Source organism: Mytilus californianus, unplaced genomic scaffold, assembly GCF_021869535.1.
Source record: "Mytilus californianus isolate M0D057914Y unplaced genomic scaffold, xbMytCali1.0.p SCAF_58, whole genome shotgun sequence".
Classification (NCBI taxonomy): domain Eukaryota; kingdom Metazoa; phylum Mollusca; class Bivalvia; order Mytilida; family Mytilidae; genus Mytilus; species Mytilus californianus.
Window position 1 is genome coordinate 81,797 of NW_026262710.1, and position 18,161 is coordinate 99,957.

General features: G+C 32.5%; 1 protein-coding gene across 1 annotated transcript; it reads right to left on the minus strand.

Moving 5' to 3' along the window:
- Positions 1-4,145: 4,145 nt before the first annotated feature.
- On the minus strand, positions 4,146-15,046 carry LOC127704128 (protein draper-like). Its single transcript, XM_052208021.1, has 5 exons — positions 14,931-15,046; positions 9,448-9,494; positions 7,498-7,615; positions 7,024-7,064; positions 4,146-5,357 (listed from the first exon to the last, which is right to left on the minus strand). The coding sequence occupies exons 1-5, from the start codon at positions 14,999-15,001 to the stop codon at positions 5,287-5,289; spliced, it is 348 nt and encodes a 115-aa protein (XP_052063981.1). The 5' UTR covers positions 15,002-15,046; the 3' UTR covers positions 4,146-5,286.
- Positions 15,047-18,161: the final 3,115 nt, after the last annotated feature.

Below are 18,161 nucleotides of genomic sequence, written 5' to 3' on the forward strand. Positions count from 1 at the left end.
GATCAAGATAATGCGTTGTCCGATCTTTCACGATCAATTTTGATGAAAAATTAACAAAATTCAATGTTTTCAAAAACAAAATGAACGGTTTCAAGGAAAAAAATCTTTTATTTTACTGCATTATCTGACACACCAAAGATTCAGTTTCAAATATATCATTATATATTGGACTGTGACCATTATAGGTACAAAACGTGTTTTTTTTAATGAATTCCATAGACTTGTGTTCCGCCTTTTGTGTTTTCTCATAAAGTACTGCATATTTTCTTTTTCTTATTGCACAGTATTATTGAGAAAGTTGAATCATTTTGACAGACATATTTTTTTTCCGGATTTGTTCCGCGTTTTGAAAATACAGCAGATTTTTCACACATTTTGAAGTAGAATTACAATTAATTACATTCACGATCCGATACCAGATCTTTCACGATCAGATCGCAATGCTTGACCACCGTTAGGTATTCTTTCACGATCATTTTTCTAGATATACCGAATGACAGCCGTGGAGTAGGAGTTTGTAAAGATTTTTCTCCACCTGACTTGACTTCAAATCATGTGTTTAAAAAAAAAGACCATTGTCATTTTGTCGTTTTTTTATCAGAGAAATTATTGTGATAATGCTTATACTAAAAACGTACGATGATGCCCCGTGTGATGAACCGTGATGAACCGAATTTGAATTTGAAGGTGCTACATTGTCGTTTACAAGGGAACAGTCTGCAGGAATACTTGTCAACCTTCCCGGACACATTATTCTGACTCCCAGCAAACTATTTTTTGTTCTGATTCCTTAACTCCGTATGCTTGGCAAAGAAGCAGCAAATATATAAATAAGAAGATATGGTATGTTTGCTAATCCAGAGACCAAATGACGTAGAAGCTAGCAAGTATAGGACACCGCACAAACTTAAACAATGTACAAAACCCAAACCACATACAATGTAGCAAGCTATAAAAGGCCCCGAGATGAAAAATGTAAAATAATTGAAACAAAAAAAACTAAATAACAATTTATAAAGAATAAATATGAACTTTGGTTTAACTCGGCTGAGGATCTAGCGCATGAACTGCCGCACATTTTAAAATGATTACGACGTCATTATGCCACCAGACCTGCAATTTCTACAGTTAGATTTACGTTTTATTTCATTCAAATCAATTATTGCTTGATTTTAAAAGGTTTTAAGAAGTTTGTATGTTTTTCAATTTCAGAGTCTAAATAATGTTTAATAGCATACCTCCTCGAAAGTGACAAGGTTGAATACTTAATCATCTATACTACTAAAATAACGAGGTCCAATTTGTTAGCCGGTATGACGTAAAAACGACGAATCAAAGAGCTCAACTTTATATATAACTAATATAGGACAATGGTGTTGTTTAAAAACTACACCATTCAAGACCCTTTTGTATTCCACATAATTGATATTACCAATAATTAACAAGTTCCGGGTCGAATCCGATACCGATACCAATAGTATATGTCACATGTAGTTTCCGGTTACCTGTTACCTTCTGTAAATCCCTCCTATATCAGAAAGAACCTTCTTCCAGTAGTTGTTTTATATTTCTATGTTACACTATAGTACACTATTCAACAAGTCTGTTTTCTTCCACCTCAATACCACAATTAATTTTGGTTAATTAGTTAAAACAAATAATTTAGTTTATAGTGAGATTATTGTAGAAAGAAAACCAGGACGGGTTCAAACAAAGATTTGAAAGCAGAGAAAACTGTGCATCTTACAATCAGCATGACTTCATCAGATGACAATACGAATACTAAATATCCAGAATAAAAATTAGGCATAGGTACTTTAATTCATTCACGGACCGGCGATGTCGCGGGTGTATTATAGGACAATTTAACTATGCCTTTTTTATGTGTTTGTCCCTTGTCAGGAAAATTGTTTATAGAATAGTTATAGTTGTTGGTTGTAGGAAGTTTAACAAATATGGCAGATGACTGATGTTTACATCATTCATAACGTGACTGACTGGAGGCGATCTAGAGTTTATCATGAAGTTGCCATTGCGTCTACAGTTTGAAATGGAACGTTGTCCAGAACCAGTCTTTGTAGACTTAAGATTTACTTAATACAATGAAAATACCAGAATATAAATTGTACCTGTCCAAACGCTTTTCTGGATTTACCAATATTAGGAAAGTGTGTGAGGTGTGACATTTCTTATAGCAAAGCTTTGAATTTCCTTAAAGGACAAAAGCAATGAGACCGCAAGAACCACTTACATAAATGTGTGGCGAGTTATAAGTATATTCAGGTCGTAAGTGTACCGCGTAAAAGGAACAATGGTGTTGCTAGGGTAAAGTAACACATAAGATATATATAACGCCAAATGGTTGCTGCCTAATTAAATAAATATGCAAAATACCATGGCTTTTTCCAATCACATTTAATTTCCCTATTCAGATCGTTCAAGTCCATGTATTTATACATCCCAAAGTGTAATTGAGACATTGATCTGTCAAAAAGTGTCTGACAGTGAGATTAAATACATCCCTGTAGCCATAATGTAAACAACAAAACAACATCAGAATATCTGTCGTCTCTTTCCATGCAGGAGGATGTTTTCTGCTGAGGATGAACAAATCCACATTAAATTTTGCGCATACATATTTTGTCCTGCCTTTGAATACTGAAAAGTCTCAAATGACAATTGGATCATGCATTATTCTGGATGAGGTCTGATCATCTCTGTTTATCATTGCTGTGATTTTCTTGCTAGCTGATTGTGTCAGACAATGTATTTCTCTGCCTATAGTGGCAAAAGTGAAAAAGGACAAAATCTTACTTGAGCTAAATTGTGTTATGAGACACGACATCTCGAATGGTTCTCATGGTTTCCGCCAACCGCCTGCATTACTAACTCAAATTAATAATAGGTTTCTCCGTAGGAAACCCCGGTAAAACTAATTGAACACCACGAACTCAACTGTTCTCTGTTTTGGGAACAAAAACCCAAGGGTGTCTAAACTCTGTTCCACTAATAGCACTCGGTTGTTGTGCTCATGTCATGTAAACATTATGATAAATCGCATTTGGAACCTAAATAGGGGAACGGTTTGTTGTATAACCAGATATATTGTATCCACTTGGAAATACATATTCCATACGCATGTTCTTCTGCAATGTTGCTATATAAAAATGTAAAGTTCTCATAAAGCTGACTCCTAAACCGACCATCATTATAAAATTAACAAGATATGGTCTGTTGTCACTTCCATAAAACGAAAAAAATATGTAGTAAATAAAAAATAAAGCATTTGTGGAAGAATAAGTAAAGTTCAGTAAAAATGTATTAATACAACTGCAAGAATATTTTATTACTGCATTGTATCTCGATATATGAAACAACAAGGTACATATGCTAACTGGAAACGTGACTTTTACTCTGGTTACCTAGACACATATTCTTTAATGTCCTTGATGTTATAAGGAGTAGTAATATCAAAGTTTCATGATAGGCAGGGATAGGTAAATCTAAGAGACTGAGGTAACTGTGATCGTAGTGTGTAATCACATGACTTACATGAGCAATACGACGGGTGTCATATGTGGAACAGGATTAGCTTGATGTGTTTTGTGTACCGTTGTTTGTCTTTTCGTCGTTTTTCGTTTTTGCTATGGCTATTGTCGGTTTGTTTTCGACTGATGAGTTTGAATGTCCCTTTGGTATCATTCGCCCCTCTTTTTGTAATTCTTGAAAAGTTATAACATGTTTTGTAATTGTAATTTTTGTTTAGTTTAAAAATAAGAAGATGTGGTATGATTGCCAATGAGACAACTCTCCACAAGTGACCAAATTACACAGAAATTAACAACTATAGGTCACCGTAAGGCCTTCAACAATGAGTAAAACCCATACCGCATAATCAGCTATAAAAGGCCCTAAAATGACAATTGTAAAACAATTCAAACGAGAAAACTAATGGCCTGATTTATGTACAAAACAATGAACGAAAAACAAATATGATATACAACAACAAACGACAACCACTGAATTACAGGCTCCTGACTAAAGCTATTTCAAAACATAAAGCAATATTTTTGTTAGTCTTTAGGGTTTTATTTTTGTTTGTTATTATCAGGGTAGGGGACAGGCAACTGACTCCATTGTATTATAAGTTGTTACCCCTCTCTTTACAAATATATATACATTCATCATTTTAATCAACAAAAAATCCTATAGAATTTATTTTTAAATCCTTTATTTAAGTTCTTAATCTGGTTCCACACAATAAAGTCTTCAGATCATCGATTCAATGTCTTGAACTTAATTTTGATAAATGTCCTGAATTGAGTTATTACAGCTTTGAATTACTCCGGTTTCTACGGGAAGACAGCCGTCAGATTCTGATATTATACTGTCAAACGAAGACCAAGAATCTTTTGCAGAAAAATCTGTTTTATTTTCGGATACTTCAATGTCATTATCAATTCCTGTTTAATTGGCTCCAACGTGCAGAGTTTGGCTGTTTTCAGCGACACTGCTCACTTCAAATCTTTTACAGTGATGATGTGCACGTTTTGTGATCATAGCAATGACTAACGATACTACAACACACGGTATTGTAATAATCAACATTTCTTTATATAAGAATGTGGTCCCTAGAAAAAGAAAATTATTGTTATAAACTTTTAATTATTATTTTTACTTAAATGCGTATGAGTAAGGAAACAAAAATTATTTAAGAATATATTTTTTTTAAATCATATAAAGTAACCAATGGTTCATTGGTTTTATTTACTTGTTGTTAAAGGTTATGATTTTTACTGTACAGCGCTGTTTGAATACTTGTATAAAAAATGACATGGTTTTTATTCTTACACTGCAAAAATATTGGTTATATCATGATTTTAACAAAATTGTGATACAAAGTATAATATACCATCCAGTTTCATTTTGAAATTTGGATTTGAACTCACCACTGTTGTTAGGATTATTCAGAGGAAAGACTATTCTTTGATTAGTTAGAAAAGCCTCATCATTCAATAAAACAGAAAATTGTATGAAATAAGTATTTGATGTAAAAAAGATAACTCTACAGTACGAACTATTATGAATGTTGATAATCTTAGCATATCCTTTTTTAAAATAAAATATTTAAAGCTTCCTTTTTACATGAAAACCCAAGTAGCCAGTTTCATTCAAATCAACACACATGCATTTAAAATGCACTTACCTCTCAAAGATTTCATATTTCAGTGAAATCTAAACCCGTTTTTTTTAAACACGACAGACTGATAATGTACCATTGTCTTTTTAACCTTTCAATTTCATATAATTTGTCGTTGACTGTATACTTCTTTTGTTTGTGGTATGTTCACTACCAACTGAAATCATTATCTTCTAATGTATTTGAAGAATAAGAAAATGAAAAAAAAACAATAAAAAACACAGTAACATAAACTCAATCAAATAATTATTTTAATCCGTCTTTTATTGAAGCGAATGGTGCAGACGGGGATTGACCGTCCATAAGCAGCGGCAACAACCCAATTGAGGTAATGTTTATAAAGAATATTTTTCATAACGTACGTTCGATACCAAAATAAATCTTATGCTAAAAAGATAACATTTAGTATTATTGAAACCAATAAAAGGGAATATAAAATATTTATGTGCTTTTCCCAAGTCAGGAGTTTGTTTTCAGTGATTGTTGTTTTAAGCAAAAGCTGTTTTATCATTGGTTTTCTGGCTTGAATTGTTTCATACTTTGTGATGCCGGGACATTCTAGTAAGAAAGTATAATAGCTTACTATAGAGTTTGAGTTTTGCGCATTGTTGAAGGTCGTAATATAACCTATAGTTGTTTACATCCTCATCTCAGATGGCAATCATACCACATCTTCTTATTTTCATTAAACAATGAGAGAAGTATCGGAGAATGAATATCTAGAGGTGAACGGTGCAGTGGATAAACATAGAGGAAAAGTCGAAATAAGTTCACTATGATAACTTATTTCAAAGTTAACTAATCGATTTGAAAAGTTCTAGCTGCTTCTCTAAGTCTCAATATCAACCAAGAGACATGCATAATATCATATCACATATTGTTAGAAACTAATAGCCATTAATTTTTCTTCATATCAATTGGAATATCCGAAACAAAATATATTCACAGAGAAAAAAAAGATCCTCTTAAAAGCTTTAATGATAGTCATAAACTTTATAGATGTTTTCCAAATCTACCTCTATTTAAGCAACAATGCGAGAAAAATAAAGAGTTAAACTTTTGTGGACGCAATAACCCAAAAATCCTAAATACAAGTTTTAAGTCTTTTCAATAAATTTAGATCGGGTCGCTTCTATGATTGTGTTATTAACGTTATTCAATTTTAAAACTGTTTTTATTTACATATTATTTAAAAGACCACAATAGTCGAGTAGATTATGGAAAAATTGTCACCTGGACATCTCCTGTCAGCCAGTAAGGCCAGTGCTGAGTGATTGTCCTTTTGGCTATGTTACATGTATCTATACTCAACCACGTCCTGTCAGATCTGATTTATCGATGGATGAGTGTTATACGCCGTTTCAGCGCACATGGACTATATCCATATTTATCAACTATAATTATATGCAGTAATGGAGAACATTACAAAACTAAAATCGAATATAAAAGTGATTACCCGAAAAGGATGAAAAACTACAAATTTCTTGCATTGTTTTTATAAGTTTAACGAAATTCGGATGCACTTTAGGCCCTTTTTATTTTAGCAGCTCTTTAACGTTTGTTTTAGGTTTTGGATTTTAAAATGTTTTGGACTCGGGAATTACTAAAGACGCTGACATTGTCGAAAAGTGCATCTGGTGCAGTAAAATTGTTACCGTTTATGTTATTACTGTCAACGGACAATTAATCTATTCGCTATATTGGTTTTCATTCTATGTAATTCCATACAACGCACTGAGTTGGAATTTATAGCAATATGATATCATTCATTATGGCCGAAAGTTTAATCAAACATATAATACGTTGCTTCTGATGTTACTCACCATTGCCTCCTTTTGAGATACATCCTTGTGATGATTCACACCTAAAATAATAAACAGTTGGAATTTGTATATCTTTGTTGAATAAAGGCTAATAAGAGCAACATACATCGAACTATTGTTAGTGATATGAATAAACAGAGATATGGGGTACGCCATTGAGTCATCAACGCAACAACCGACTAGAAAACTGTGGACACCAACATGAGTATTAACATTAGTATAAAAGACTAAGTCACGATGCAATAAGCCAATCTCAGAATGTCATTGTCAATATTAGGATTTACAATAACTATCAAAGATGTGCCAATCGCCACCAAACATCTATACTAGTATTTCATTCAAACTGCTCATAATTCTCTAAGTACACTATTGTTTTATATAACATGAAAACAAGTTCAAAGTTTGAACTGCTTTTCATATACTAATGAAAATCTTGAGTATTGTTTATTTGCCAAAAAATGACTTTTTACAAACCTTTCATGCTTTGAACATTTGCATAAATTTAAGCATTTATATCCATGAAATCCGCCCGGACATGGTCTACAAAAGTCTTCATCATCACCACTTAACCTTACAGTTCCAGTTGGGCATTCTGTTAAAAATTATACGTAAACAAATATGTAAATACATGTTTTAACAAACGATCAAATATGTAACAACATTAAAGACATTAGTATATCTCCTAGAGTGGATAACCCGAAAAACTGTTATACAATGTTATCACTGAACATGTATAAAAAATGTATTAACGAAAATACTGAACTCCAAGGTAAATTGCGAAACTACGCAGTCTAAGAAATGAATCATGTCAACTGAAATATAATGAAACCCAAAAGACACCAATATTTTTAACCAAAGAGTTTGTCATCCTAAACGGTACTGAGTTAAATTATTTTCGTATAGCCAGCCTTTTCAGAATCAAGCGATTTTGTTCCAACAATTACACCGTGACAAAGCGACTGCCAAAACGGGGCTACAGAAGGAGATACATTGATGAAGATTTCTCTTATGAACATTTATCTTCCGAGATGAACTTTTACAGTATGAATAACGGTCAAAAAAAAGGTACCATTCAAATTTTGAATAAAAATAAAATCATCACAGGTTATCCAAATAGGGAAATTTCATACGGCCTTTTTGTAGACCAAAAGTGAAGACTTACCAGTCAAAGTTTATTTGACTTTTAAATCAGCTGCATCGTCAGAAAGCTTATGTAAAGGCTTTTTGGAATAAACAATGTCTGATTTGGAAAGAAAATATACTGCATTCAAAGACCTTCAACAGAAGTGCTTGTAAGAAATCAGAACTACAACAGTCAATACCCTATTGATTCCAAAGCGATCACCCTTAGGTGTGATTTTCAAGTAGCCGTCTGTGAAGTTTATTGTATTTTTATACACATGTTCAATTGATTGTATTATATTGAATTTCCATTTTCTGAATAAAGATTATTTTGCTACCTTTTGTTGACACTAAATTTGTTTGACTCTCAACATTACAAACGCAGTTCATTCACATTTTGCCAAACAATTTTCATTAACTGACAGAAAGGATTTTTAGTGACAAATAAATGCGCTTGTTGTCGTTTAATAAAAGGCGTCGGATACCGGTGAAAACATTATTTTTCAATTTTTTTTTATCTGATTTAGGAATAATTTTGCAATCCACCTTAAACAAAATTCGTGTTATGCACATTTAATACATACATTTTATAAATTATATACTTATCGTATTTCATAAAGACCTAACGTCTTCGTAAGAATTATTCGTTGACTGTAAACTAGACGTTAAATAATGTAAGTAAACCCTACAGTTCGACTGCTCAAATTACAGAAGCATTGTCAACTTGACTACTCCATTCCAGCAGAAGAACCGACGCTAAATAGGGCGTCCATTTGGCTGTACGGAATGTATAAATTCGAAGCCACGTCTGGTCAGATTGTGAATGTTGAATCCAATGCCTTCTATGTGGTGAGTGTCAAGCTCTCTTTACGTTAACAAACCCTTTATAAAACCCTCTGAGGTGTCCATAATTGAGCTATTGCGAGATGATTGTTATTGTCCGTATCCAAGAAACACCCATTTTTAAATATAGCAGAGCGAATTTCAAAACTTTACTAGCCCAGATCAATCCATTTGCAAAACCTACCTATCAGAATGATTGTTGATTACTTCTCGTCCTGATTATGCATGCAATGTTTGCCACTGGAAGTAAAACTAGCAAAAATTTATTAACTAAATAATATCGGCCATAAGTCGAGCAACACTTCTTAGTGCAATGATAAAAATAAAAAAAGATGGTACAAACTATTGATAAAACGCAGATATGTAAATTGATCTCTTTTGAAGGCTTCTTCAATGCGAATTGTCTATAACATAGTTCCTTGATACCAATAGATAAAAATGAATCCCATAGATGTTTACCTTCACAGTCCCCATCTCTTTTAAAGTAATAAGCACAACAATCTTCTCTGGAATAAAAACTAAAAACAAATTGTTGGAAGCCATTAATTAATAAACAATCAAATGATAGGCAATGTTTTTTTTCCAACCATTTACACAGTTCGTAACGTCGTCATACCGAGAAGCTTTTTAAAAGTTAATACGTGATTTTGTCTTTTGTGTTTCTGAGTGACGAACAATTACAATGACAAAATGTAAACATTGGATTTTCCCCTAAAAAGTAATAAAGATACATTTCGCCGCGTAGGTAGCTTTGTTTATTGCTATTATGAATGTAAATGCAATTTGTGTATCATATAGGTAATAATATTAGAGATTTTCAATAACATGACATACGTATGTAACTCGACGTACGCACCTAACGGGAACGGTTATTGCCAACATTCGTATTTTGTTTAACAAGTAGCTCAAGTATAATAAACAAAGTATTCCAACACTTTTAAAATCATACATTGGAAATTTCATTAATCAAATAGGTTTAAAATGATGAAAAATGATAGATATCTTGCATTCTTATTTATCACGTGGTTATCCAGATTCCCGACTTAATTTTCACTGACTTTTAAAGATCACGTATAAACATAAACGTATCCATTACCAATCATACGATCGAGTTATCGTTCATGGGTTTTATTATGACAATTATTTTTCAATATACTTTGCAGATGAACGCTTCATTATTTTTTTATTTTACATGTTTATTTTTTTCTTCATTCGACGTTTTTTCTTTTATTATCTATATATCTATTTATCTAAATTTTTGTGGAAACAGATTTTTTAGAAGGATCTTTTTCTTGCAATTTCAGAAATGTCGAAATCAGTGTTTTTCAGAAAAGTTCAAAACTGAGATAAAACTATCGCTTCCATTTAATTTCTAAATAAAATATTTTCGATTTATAAGAAATGTATAGATAAACAAACGTCCATATATAGATTGTATTTTAGCAGGTGTCCTCGATTAAGGATTGTTCGTAGTTATTTTGTTAAACGGGAATAACAGTTTAAAATGCTATTCGAGTCCCAAGTACAAAAGACATTTCCAGGCAATATATTTTTATCTCCCTTGCAGTACATTAGTTTATAGTATTTTATCTATTTTATTGACCATCAATTATAAGTGGTCACCAAATATGTTCTACTGCATAAATCATTGAAGTGCATGTGTCATACGAAAGAAAAGAAGAAGAAAAAAGGTAATGAGATTTTTTTATGCGCAATTCAGTCAAAACGGCATGCATTTTTTTCCTTTACAATGTTTTTATTTCCATTGCAGTATAGAAGATCACGACTTTGCGCAACGCTAAAAGATAAGTATCAGTGGGATGTTGTTACTTTTGGTGGTTTTTAAAAGACACTTGTCATACCTGGGACAAACTGTGCGCCTCTTCCTACTGATACGTACCTTGATTAATATGAGCCAGACTTCATAGTTCTCCCAATTATTATAATACATGCATCTTGTCAAAAACCCCATAACATATTAAGTTACAAGATAAAGTGGATCTTAAACTTTTATATCACTAAATTTGTACAAAAGCATTTTAGAGGAGGCCAAACATGAAATTCTGTCAGCTATTTTTGTTTTAACCAGAACCTGTCTGTAATTGAATACTGAGAATTAAACGTTTGGCCAGCAGTTCATTGCAATGTATTGATGTAATGCGCACTGGAAACTACTTTTATTCCATGATAAAACTCCACAAATCTGGATTTTCCAAGGACAGGATATGTGTGCCAGTGTGATCAATCAAGAGTAACTGTGGTCACGTAAACTCACCCTTCCAGGGGTTGGAATATTCATTTAACGTTGCGGGTTTATCAGTATGTACTCTATACAATACATTATTCAACAGTATTACCAATGCTTAAAGTGTCATCTGTTTGGTTGTAAAGGATGTATAATACACAAACACGTCCAGTCAGAATGGGGACATTCAATTTGATGTTGGGAAAGTGCAATCATTACCTCTAGACAAAACGTCTGTCCCTGTCTAACAGTAACATGCTGTCCTTTTTCAGTCGCAGTTGAAATTCGTCTGAGGCAACAACAATCAAATCATCAAACATGCTTAAAATTCGATTTTGTCGTGCATTTGTAAATGCTGAAAACTATTTTGCGATTCTGATTTTCCATTTCCCATTCCCTATAGGCATTGCTGCCTTTTAATCATGTCGAGGCTTTAACTGCCAAGACTCATGCAAATCATTTACCTCACGAGAAATAAAATTCAAGCTTTACTGTCGAGGCGAGCACGCTACCACAAGACCACCGAAGCTGTTATGGATATATAAGATACACATACATGTACATTTGAAACAAGAAAATGTGGACATAAGACACCTTGTCCCTAACATTTTTCACATTTCCATTCTCAGTGAAGCACTTGATCCGGGTCAAACTCTAATTTGGTACATGTATATAATTTTAAAAGTTTTATATTTGGAACGGGACGGACGAACGGACGGACGCACAAACAAGAAAATATAATATCCCCTTGATATCAATAAGAGATTTCTTGAGAAATATAAAGACTACCAAACACTATCCTTATCAGAATAAGGTGAAGACACAGATTTAAAGAAAAGGACAAATTAAAAGTAGTCAATTTTGCAAAAAACCAGGACCATCTTACTTTTCAAAACTGCAATCAAAGTACATGTCCTTTTTCAGACATATTTGTTTAAGTTAAACATCAAGCATATCATGAAAGCAATTTGTGAGGAATGACGTTAAATTACACATACATTTATACAGACTCTTCATAGAACCCATGCATCATTATATTTAAACACAAGAAGTGAAAATTAAAGTTAACTGATTTAGTAAAGAGTAATGATTTTTTTCTTGAAGATGCATCCTCATAAATTTCATTTGATGAATTCTTCGAAAAGATGACTATCATATAGATGCATCCATGGTCTGGATTTCTGCCTCTAGCAAGGTATCTTGAAATAAATTATCGACGTATGCGTGAAAAGGAGTAGGTCGTATACACCTTTTACATTCTGGCGTGTTTGAAACTCTTGTTTTAACCTTATTATTTATAAACAAGAATGAGAATATCATCTCGTTTCAGATTTCATTATTTTTATTTTTTCAAACTTAATTTTGATTTAGAACTTGAAGAATGCACCCTTAAAGGAAATATTAGATAACATTTCAATTGCTTTTCGTTTGCATGCTGTTCTCAAAATTTGTCTTTCTATTTTCTGAGAATTATTTTCATTTATATGGACTAATACCCTACTCAAAAAAACTGTACAAGATTCATCTGTAAATAGCCAAGCACAACAAGACTTCACTCTACATCTTTATCTTATTTCTCCATTTTTCTTAATAAACGCCTGACAGAACGTTTGATCTTCTACAACGATGATAGGTTTCTCTCTATCAGACTCTATTTTCTTGAACAATATATAACACATCGTTACATGTGAAAAACTATTCTATTACTGTACAGAACAATTTATTTATTGGTGAGTTTTCTCAATTTTGATAATTGTTCTGTTTAATCTAAAGTCGATAGGCTAATTATAGAAATGTTACATCAATTATTTGCTATTAACTATACCAAATTAAATCCTTGGTTACATGTATAATATAGTTAGAAAAATATTCAGGGAATTGTTGCGCAATTTGATTCCATTTATTGGCGCAATTGATACCATCAGAAAACTAGAGAGTGGCGCAACTGATACCTTTTCAAAATTGTAATTGGCGCAAATTGGTTCTGGACATAAATATATGGGTGAAATGACCAAATAATGATCGGTGCATCTGATAACCGATAACCGGATTAATATTTTTTACTGTTCACAATTTCTCTCTAATAAGTCTATCGATCTTCTTTAATAATGCTTGCCCAAAACACAAAATAGGGTAAAACAAATCGTCATTAAAGGGCAAAAACTCCAATAAGGAGTCTTCAGATACTTTCCTTCATATTGACTTGACTTAATAGTAGATCTTGGCTTGCTGATAAGTTTTGCTAATTTATGTTCTCTCTATCTATTATAATCTTTGAGATATACGACAAAAAAGCAAGCGAATTTGTAAAAATCGTTATTAAAATGCAAAAACTCTAATAAGGAGTCATCAGACGACTTTCTTCTATATTATTATAATTGTAGATCTTGTCTTGCTAATAATTTTTGCTAATTTAAGTTTCTACTTTTCTATTATAATTTTTAAGATATAAGGCAAAAACGTAAAAAAAAATGAAAAAAAGTCGTCATTACAGGATAAAAACTCCAATAAGATGTCGTCTGACGATTTCAGCAAGTCTCTCAGCTATATTTTTTTCCCGACAGAACTAAAATGTTTGGCAAAGCGGATTCCTATTACTTCTTATAAAAATCTAAGCTTCATGAGAAGAATAAAACTGCACAACCAGAACAAAACAATGACACGAAACGATAAGTTATTTGCGGAATTGAAGCTGCTTAACATGATGGTAATCCCAACTCTTTTACAGTACTGTACATGATTATAAAGTTTCAAATAACTGGTACCAAAATCACACGTATGGGGAAAACATTGAAAAGTGTCTTACTTGTTTCGGCCAGAGTAAAAATATTAAAAAATCAACAAGCGACTGTCTTAAACAGATAGTTTTCAAGGTGTTAGTTAAAGTTGATAAAGAAGCAAAAGATAACAAGTATTATACAGCAATATATTAGAATAAGGAAATTCGAACAAATGTCGATCTTTCAACTTAAAGTCAGGCAACCAGTAATAGAATCCGAAAAATAGTAGTGCATTAATTATTTAAAGTATTAGTTTAATAAAAAGAACAATATTTGTTTCATTTGTGAACGTCGATTTCCAAATGCGGACATTGCGATAGTGTAACGGTGTATTTTCATAACTAACTACGAGATGACTTCACCTACTGTATCGAATTTGCAAGTTTCAGTCGATGTTTAACTTCGCGACAACATTAAAGCCTCATTATAGCAAGATACTGGTATCTAAGAGTTTCTGAATATATCTTAGGTATTAACATTGAGCTGAATCTTTCGGAGCACCCGACGCACGCAAGTGACTGGCTGTTAACTTCAAAAGACTACATTTACGGATATTTGTATGAACATGACATATGGATTTTTGTTGAAACAATTAAAAGTTTAAAAAGATCATTTAAACTTATGTTAATTATCAAATGATTATTATTAGACATTTGAAAAAGTATTTGGTGGAATAATCATAAAAAAAACTATAAAAAAAAATCATTATAATTAAAGTAAAACAAAGTTTAGATTTCTGTTTTCTGCAAAAATGACTACTTTTAATTTTTTTTTTCAAATCTGTGTCTTCACCTTATTCTGATGGGGATATTTTTTGGTTGGTTTTATATATATCAAGAAATCTCTCAATATTCTTTTTTTTTTAGAACTATGACATCTTTAGACTTAAAGTGGACAAAAAAGTTAAAATACGTTACCCACATAATTTACCATAGCTCCGTTGGCCCGAACAACAAACAACAAACACTGTTACATGTAAGATATTCATATTTGAAAATTTTAGTAATCGATGATTTGTTGATTTGTAGCAAGATCTTTTTGTACATTGTACAAATCAAAGTACAGTAACTGTTTATTACCATTTTTAATGCACTTAAGTTTTCATTTTAAGTGGAACATATTGAACTATTGACATTTGACATGTGATATAAGATTGTTTCCGTCTCTTACTTAGCATATGGATACATTCTTGCCCACAACTTTTTCGGTCATACTTTGGCTCTACCAATGTCGTAATGCACATTAAATTCTTTTTTTCTTTCCAAAAAAAAAAAAAATTCTTTTATCCAGTAGATGTTCTCAAGCCTATCATGAATTATATCCGTCGAGGATTATGCCAGGCAATGGGCTAAACATGAAAAAAGACGTAGATACACTTTTCGAATATGTTGGGATGAGAAGTCATTGAAGCAAATAATGAAAAACTAAATGGGCATATTAACACATCTTGTAATCACCGCAGACAAAGTCCACAACAAAATTGTTTTTGTTTGTATATCACATTACATAAAATGTTTGAAAAAGGAATAAGGTATTGACGATTCACTTGGAAACTCAACATGTACTTTGACGACACTTACAAAAAGATAAAGTCCCAACAAGAAGAACAATTTGATCGTTTTCGTTGTACTGGATAGCTTAATTACTTAAGTGTCATTACTCACATATATTGCTGGGTCTACCAAATGCTTCACGGGACTTCTTTCCATATTATCAATATTTATTTTATTTGCTGTCAAAAGCTTCAGAGTTCCGATGAAATTACCATCTATAGTGACGATGGGAATCAGATGTGTATTCTAAAAAAATCGTATGTCACAGATGACCGCGGATATGTTCCAAATTGTGGTATCCATCCCCTTTTCTACGATTGTGACCTCCCTGACTGAGACTTATCACCAAATTTGTACTTTATTTGATCAGCACAACGAGTGTCACATATGGAGCTGGAAATTTTACCCTTCCGGATCCGTAGCACCTGAGTTAACCCCAGGTTATTGATGGGGTTCGTTGCTAATTTTTTTATGTAGTTAAAATGTTTCCACGATATATTTTTATCGACACCAAACATTTTGTGATCCAGGGACTTTGAGGAAAAAGTATAATACTGCCGTTAATGTACGCCTGCATATATTTTGTCAGGAAGAAAAAGAACCCCCTGCTAGATGTAAGGTGGGAGTAAAACTGTATTGTTGTACAAAAATAACAGTACACAAAATATTGGTATAGTAATTCAGAAGATTATGCAAAATATATTCTCAACACACTTTTCATGTTCTTGTACAATCTCACACTTGACAGATTAATTTTATAGGTAATCATTACTACAACACAAAAAAAGCATCTAGAATTTACAATTAAGAACACTGGTAGACGGAGGTAACTACGCGGATATGAATGGAATGTGCAAACTTAAATATAACGCAGTTTCAGCAGTCATGTATAGGTTACTTCGCGATAAATTCGTAAAAACATCGAAAGAAAGAATCGTTTGAGTGAATTGGTTATTATCTCAATCGCCAATAGTCCTTGCGGAGACAGCAAGAACAAATATCTTGCTTAACAATATTTTTGTTCGTTATGGCAAGTTTTTATATCGTCAAATTATTGGATTCCTATGGAAACTAATGTGCAACTCTAACTGCCGAACATTTTCTTTTCTGTTATGAATCTTCTTTTATGGAAAAATTTCAGAAATGGGAAATAGAAGTTCTGACAAATATTATACACATTTGAAAACTCAGGAATTGATTTTTTAAATGGTACCAGAATCTTGTCTGTAAACTTAATGTTTCCCTCCACAAACTAATATAATACAGTATTTGTCTCTTACCTTGTATAGAAATTTCGTTAATAGACGAAAATAAAAACCAATTATATATTTTAACTCTGGAAATTTCTTTAAACTTGTCAACGGCAATGATTATAGGCGTGGTAGACTTATATATTCATTAAAAATGGTTCTTTCCGTCGATGGCCTGACGATTTCAAATACTTACTAACCTCTAATAAATACTGCAGATTTCAATTCATCTTTATGTGATACTTTATGATATCTGTAAGAAGTGTTGTTTCTTAATTTTTATTTTCTAAAGCAGTACCCAGCGTACAGCTATATCAACCTAAGATAGCTCCCCGTACTATCGAGCTCATATTGATAATTTTTTCGAAATTTGGTGCCGTTTTTTATTTACTTGTTGAAGTGAGTGGCCATCTTGTTAGGAGCTTCACTAGCAGGTTTTTAATTGTGTGCTTTAACTTTACGACATGCGATAATCGCACAATTCATTCTTTGCCTGTCTACGTAGGCAAAAAAAAGGGGGGGGGGGGGGGGGGGGGGGGTCGTGCGCACGTTAAACTAACCGACCACGTTTTGTGTCTGTGCCAAGTCAGGCTATCTGGAAGATTTGTTGTTCATTGTTGTTTTTCCTAGTTTGTGGATCAATTATTTTGGAGGAGTCGGGTATTGTTGCTTTATTTTATCTGTTGTACTGCTCGTAATGTTTGGCGATTCCTGATATCCATTTTCATATTTCATACTCTGAACACGGACCATCCCTGCAGTTGAACATAATAATATGGATTATAAACACAGTCATGTTAACTTTGTTGGCCTCCACCCAACACCATTTACAAAATACATATATGTTAATATAATGAAAAAGAAAGGATATTGCGTATTTATCTTTGAGTTTAAAGACTGCTCGCTAAAAAAACCAAAAACCAAACGAATAGGTTTTTTTCTCTGTTTATCATCTCCTGAAAAATAAAGGCCTTCAGCATGGATCAAACTCTTATCATACAACAAGTTTGGGGGGCCATATAGTATCAGTTTTTCTCGGATGTTTTTCTGCTAGTAGTAGCTACATATATGCACCGAAAAACACAGCTACGGGATCATATAAACAAATTATAGATAATGTCTAGCAAAGGTTAATCAAAGCAAATAATGTCACGAGTTGCCCGACAATCTCGCTTTAAAATACACAAACAATACAAACAATTATAAAACAACGGCCACATTACGATACTGTAACACATAGAATTCATTGTTGACTTGTATTCGTCCTAAACACGTATGCAATATTTGCAATCGGATGTCAAGGAAAAATAATCAATTTATCAATCAATCAATCATCCCTTCGTTC

What these genes read in the sequence shown, in the direction of transcription:
- LOC127704128 (XM_052208021.1), bottom strand. Translation starts at nt 15,001, where the DNA reads ATGAATATCTTACATGTAACAGTGTTTGTTGTTTGTTGTTCGGGCCAA. An exon ending in AAGAGATGGGGACTGTGAAG is followed by an intron (nt 7,616 to 9,447) that starts GTAAACATCTAT and finishes AATTTTTAACAG; the next exon opens with AATGCCCAACTGGAACTGTA. An exon ending in AAATGTTCAAAGCATGAAAG is followed by an intron (nt 7,065 to 7,497) that starts GTTTGTAAAAAG and finishes TTATTATTTTAG; the next exon opens with GTGTGAATCATCACAAGGAT.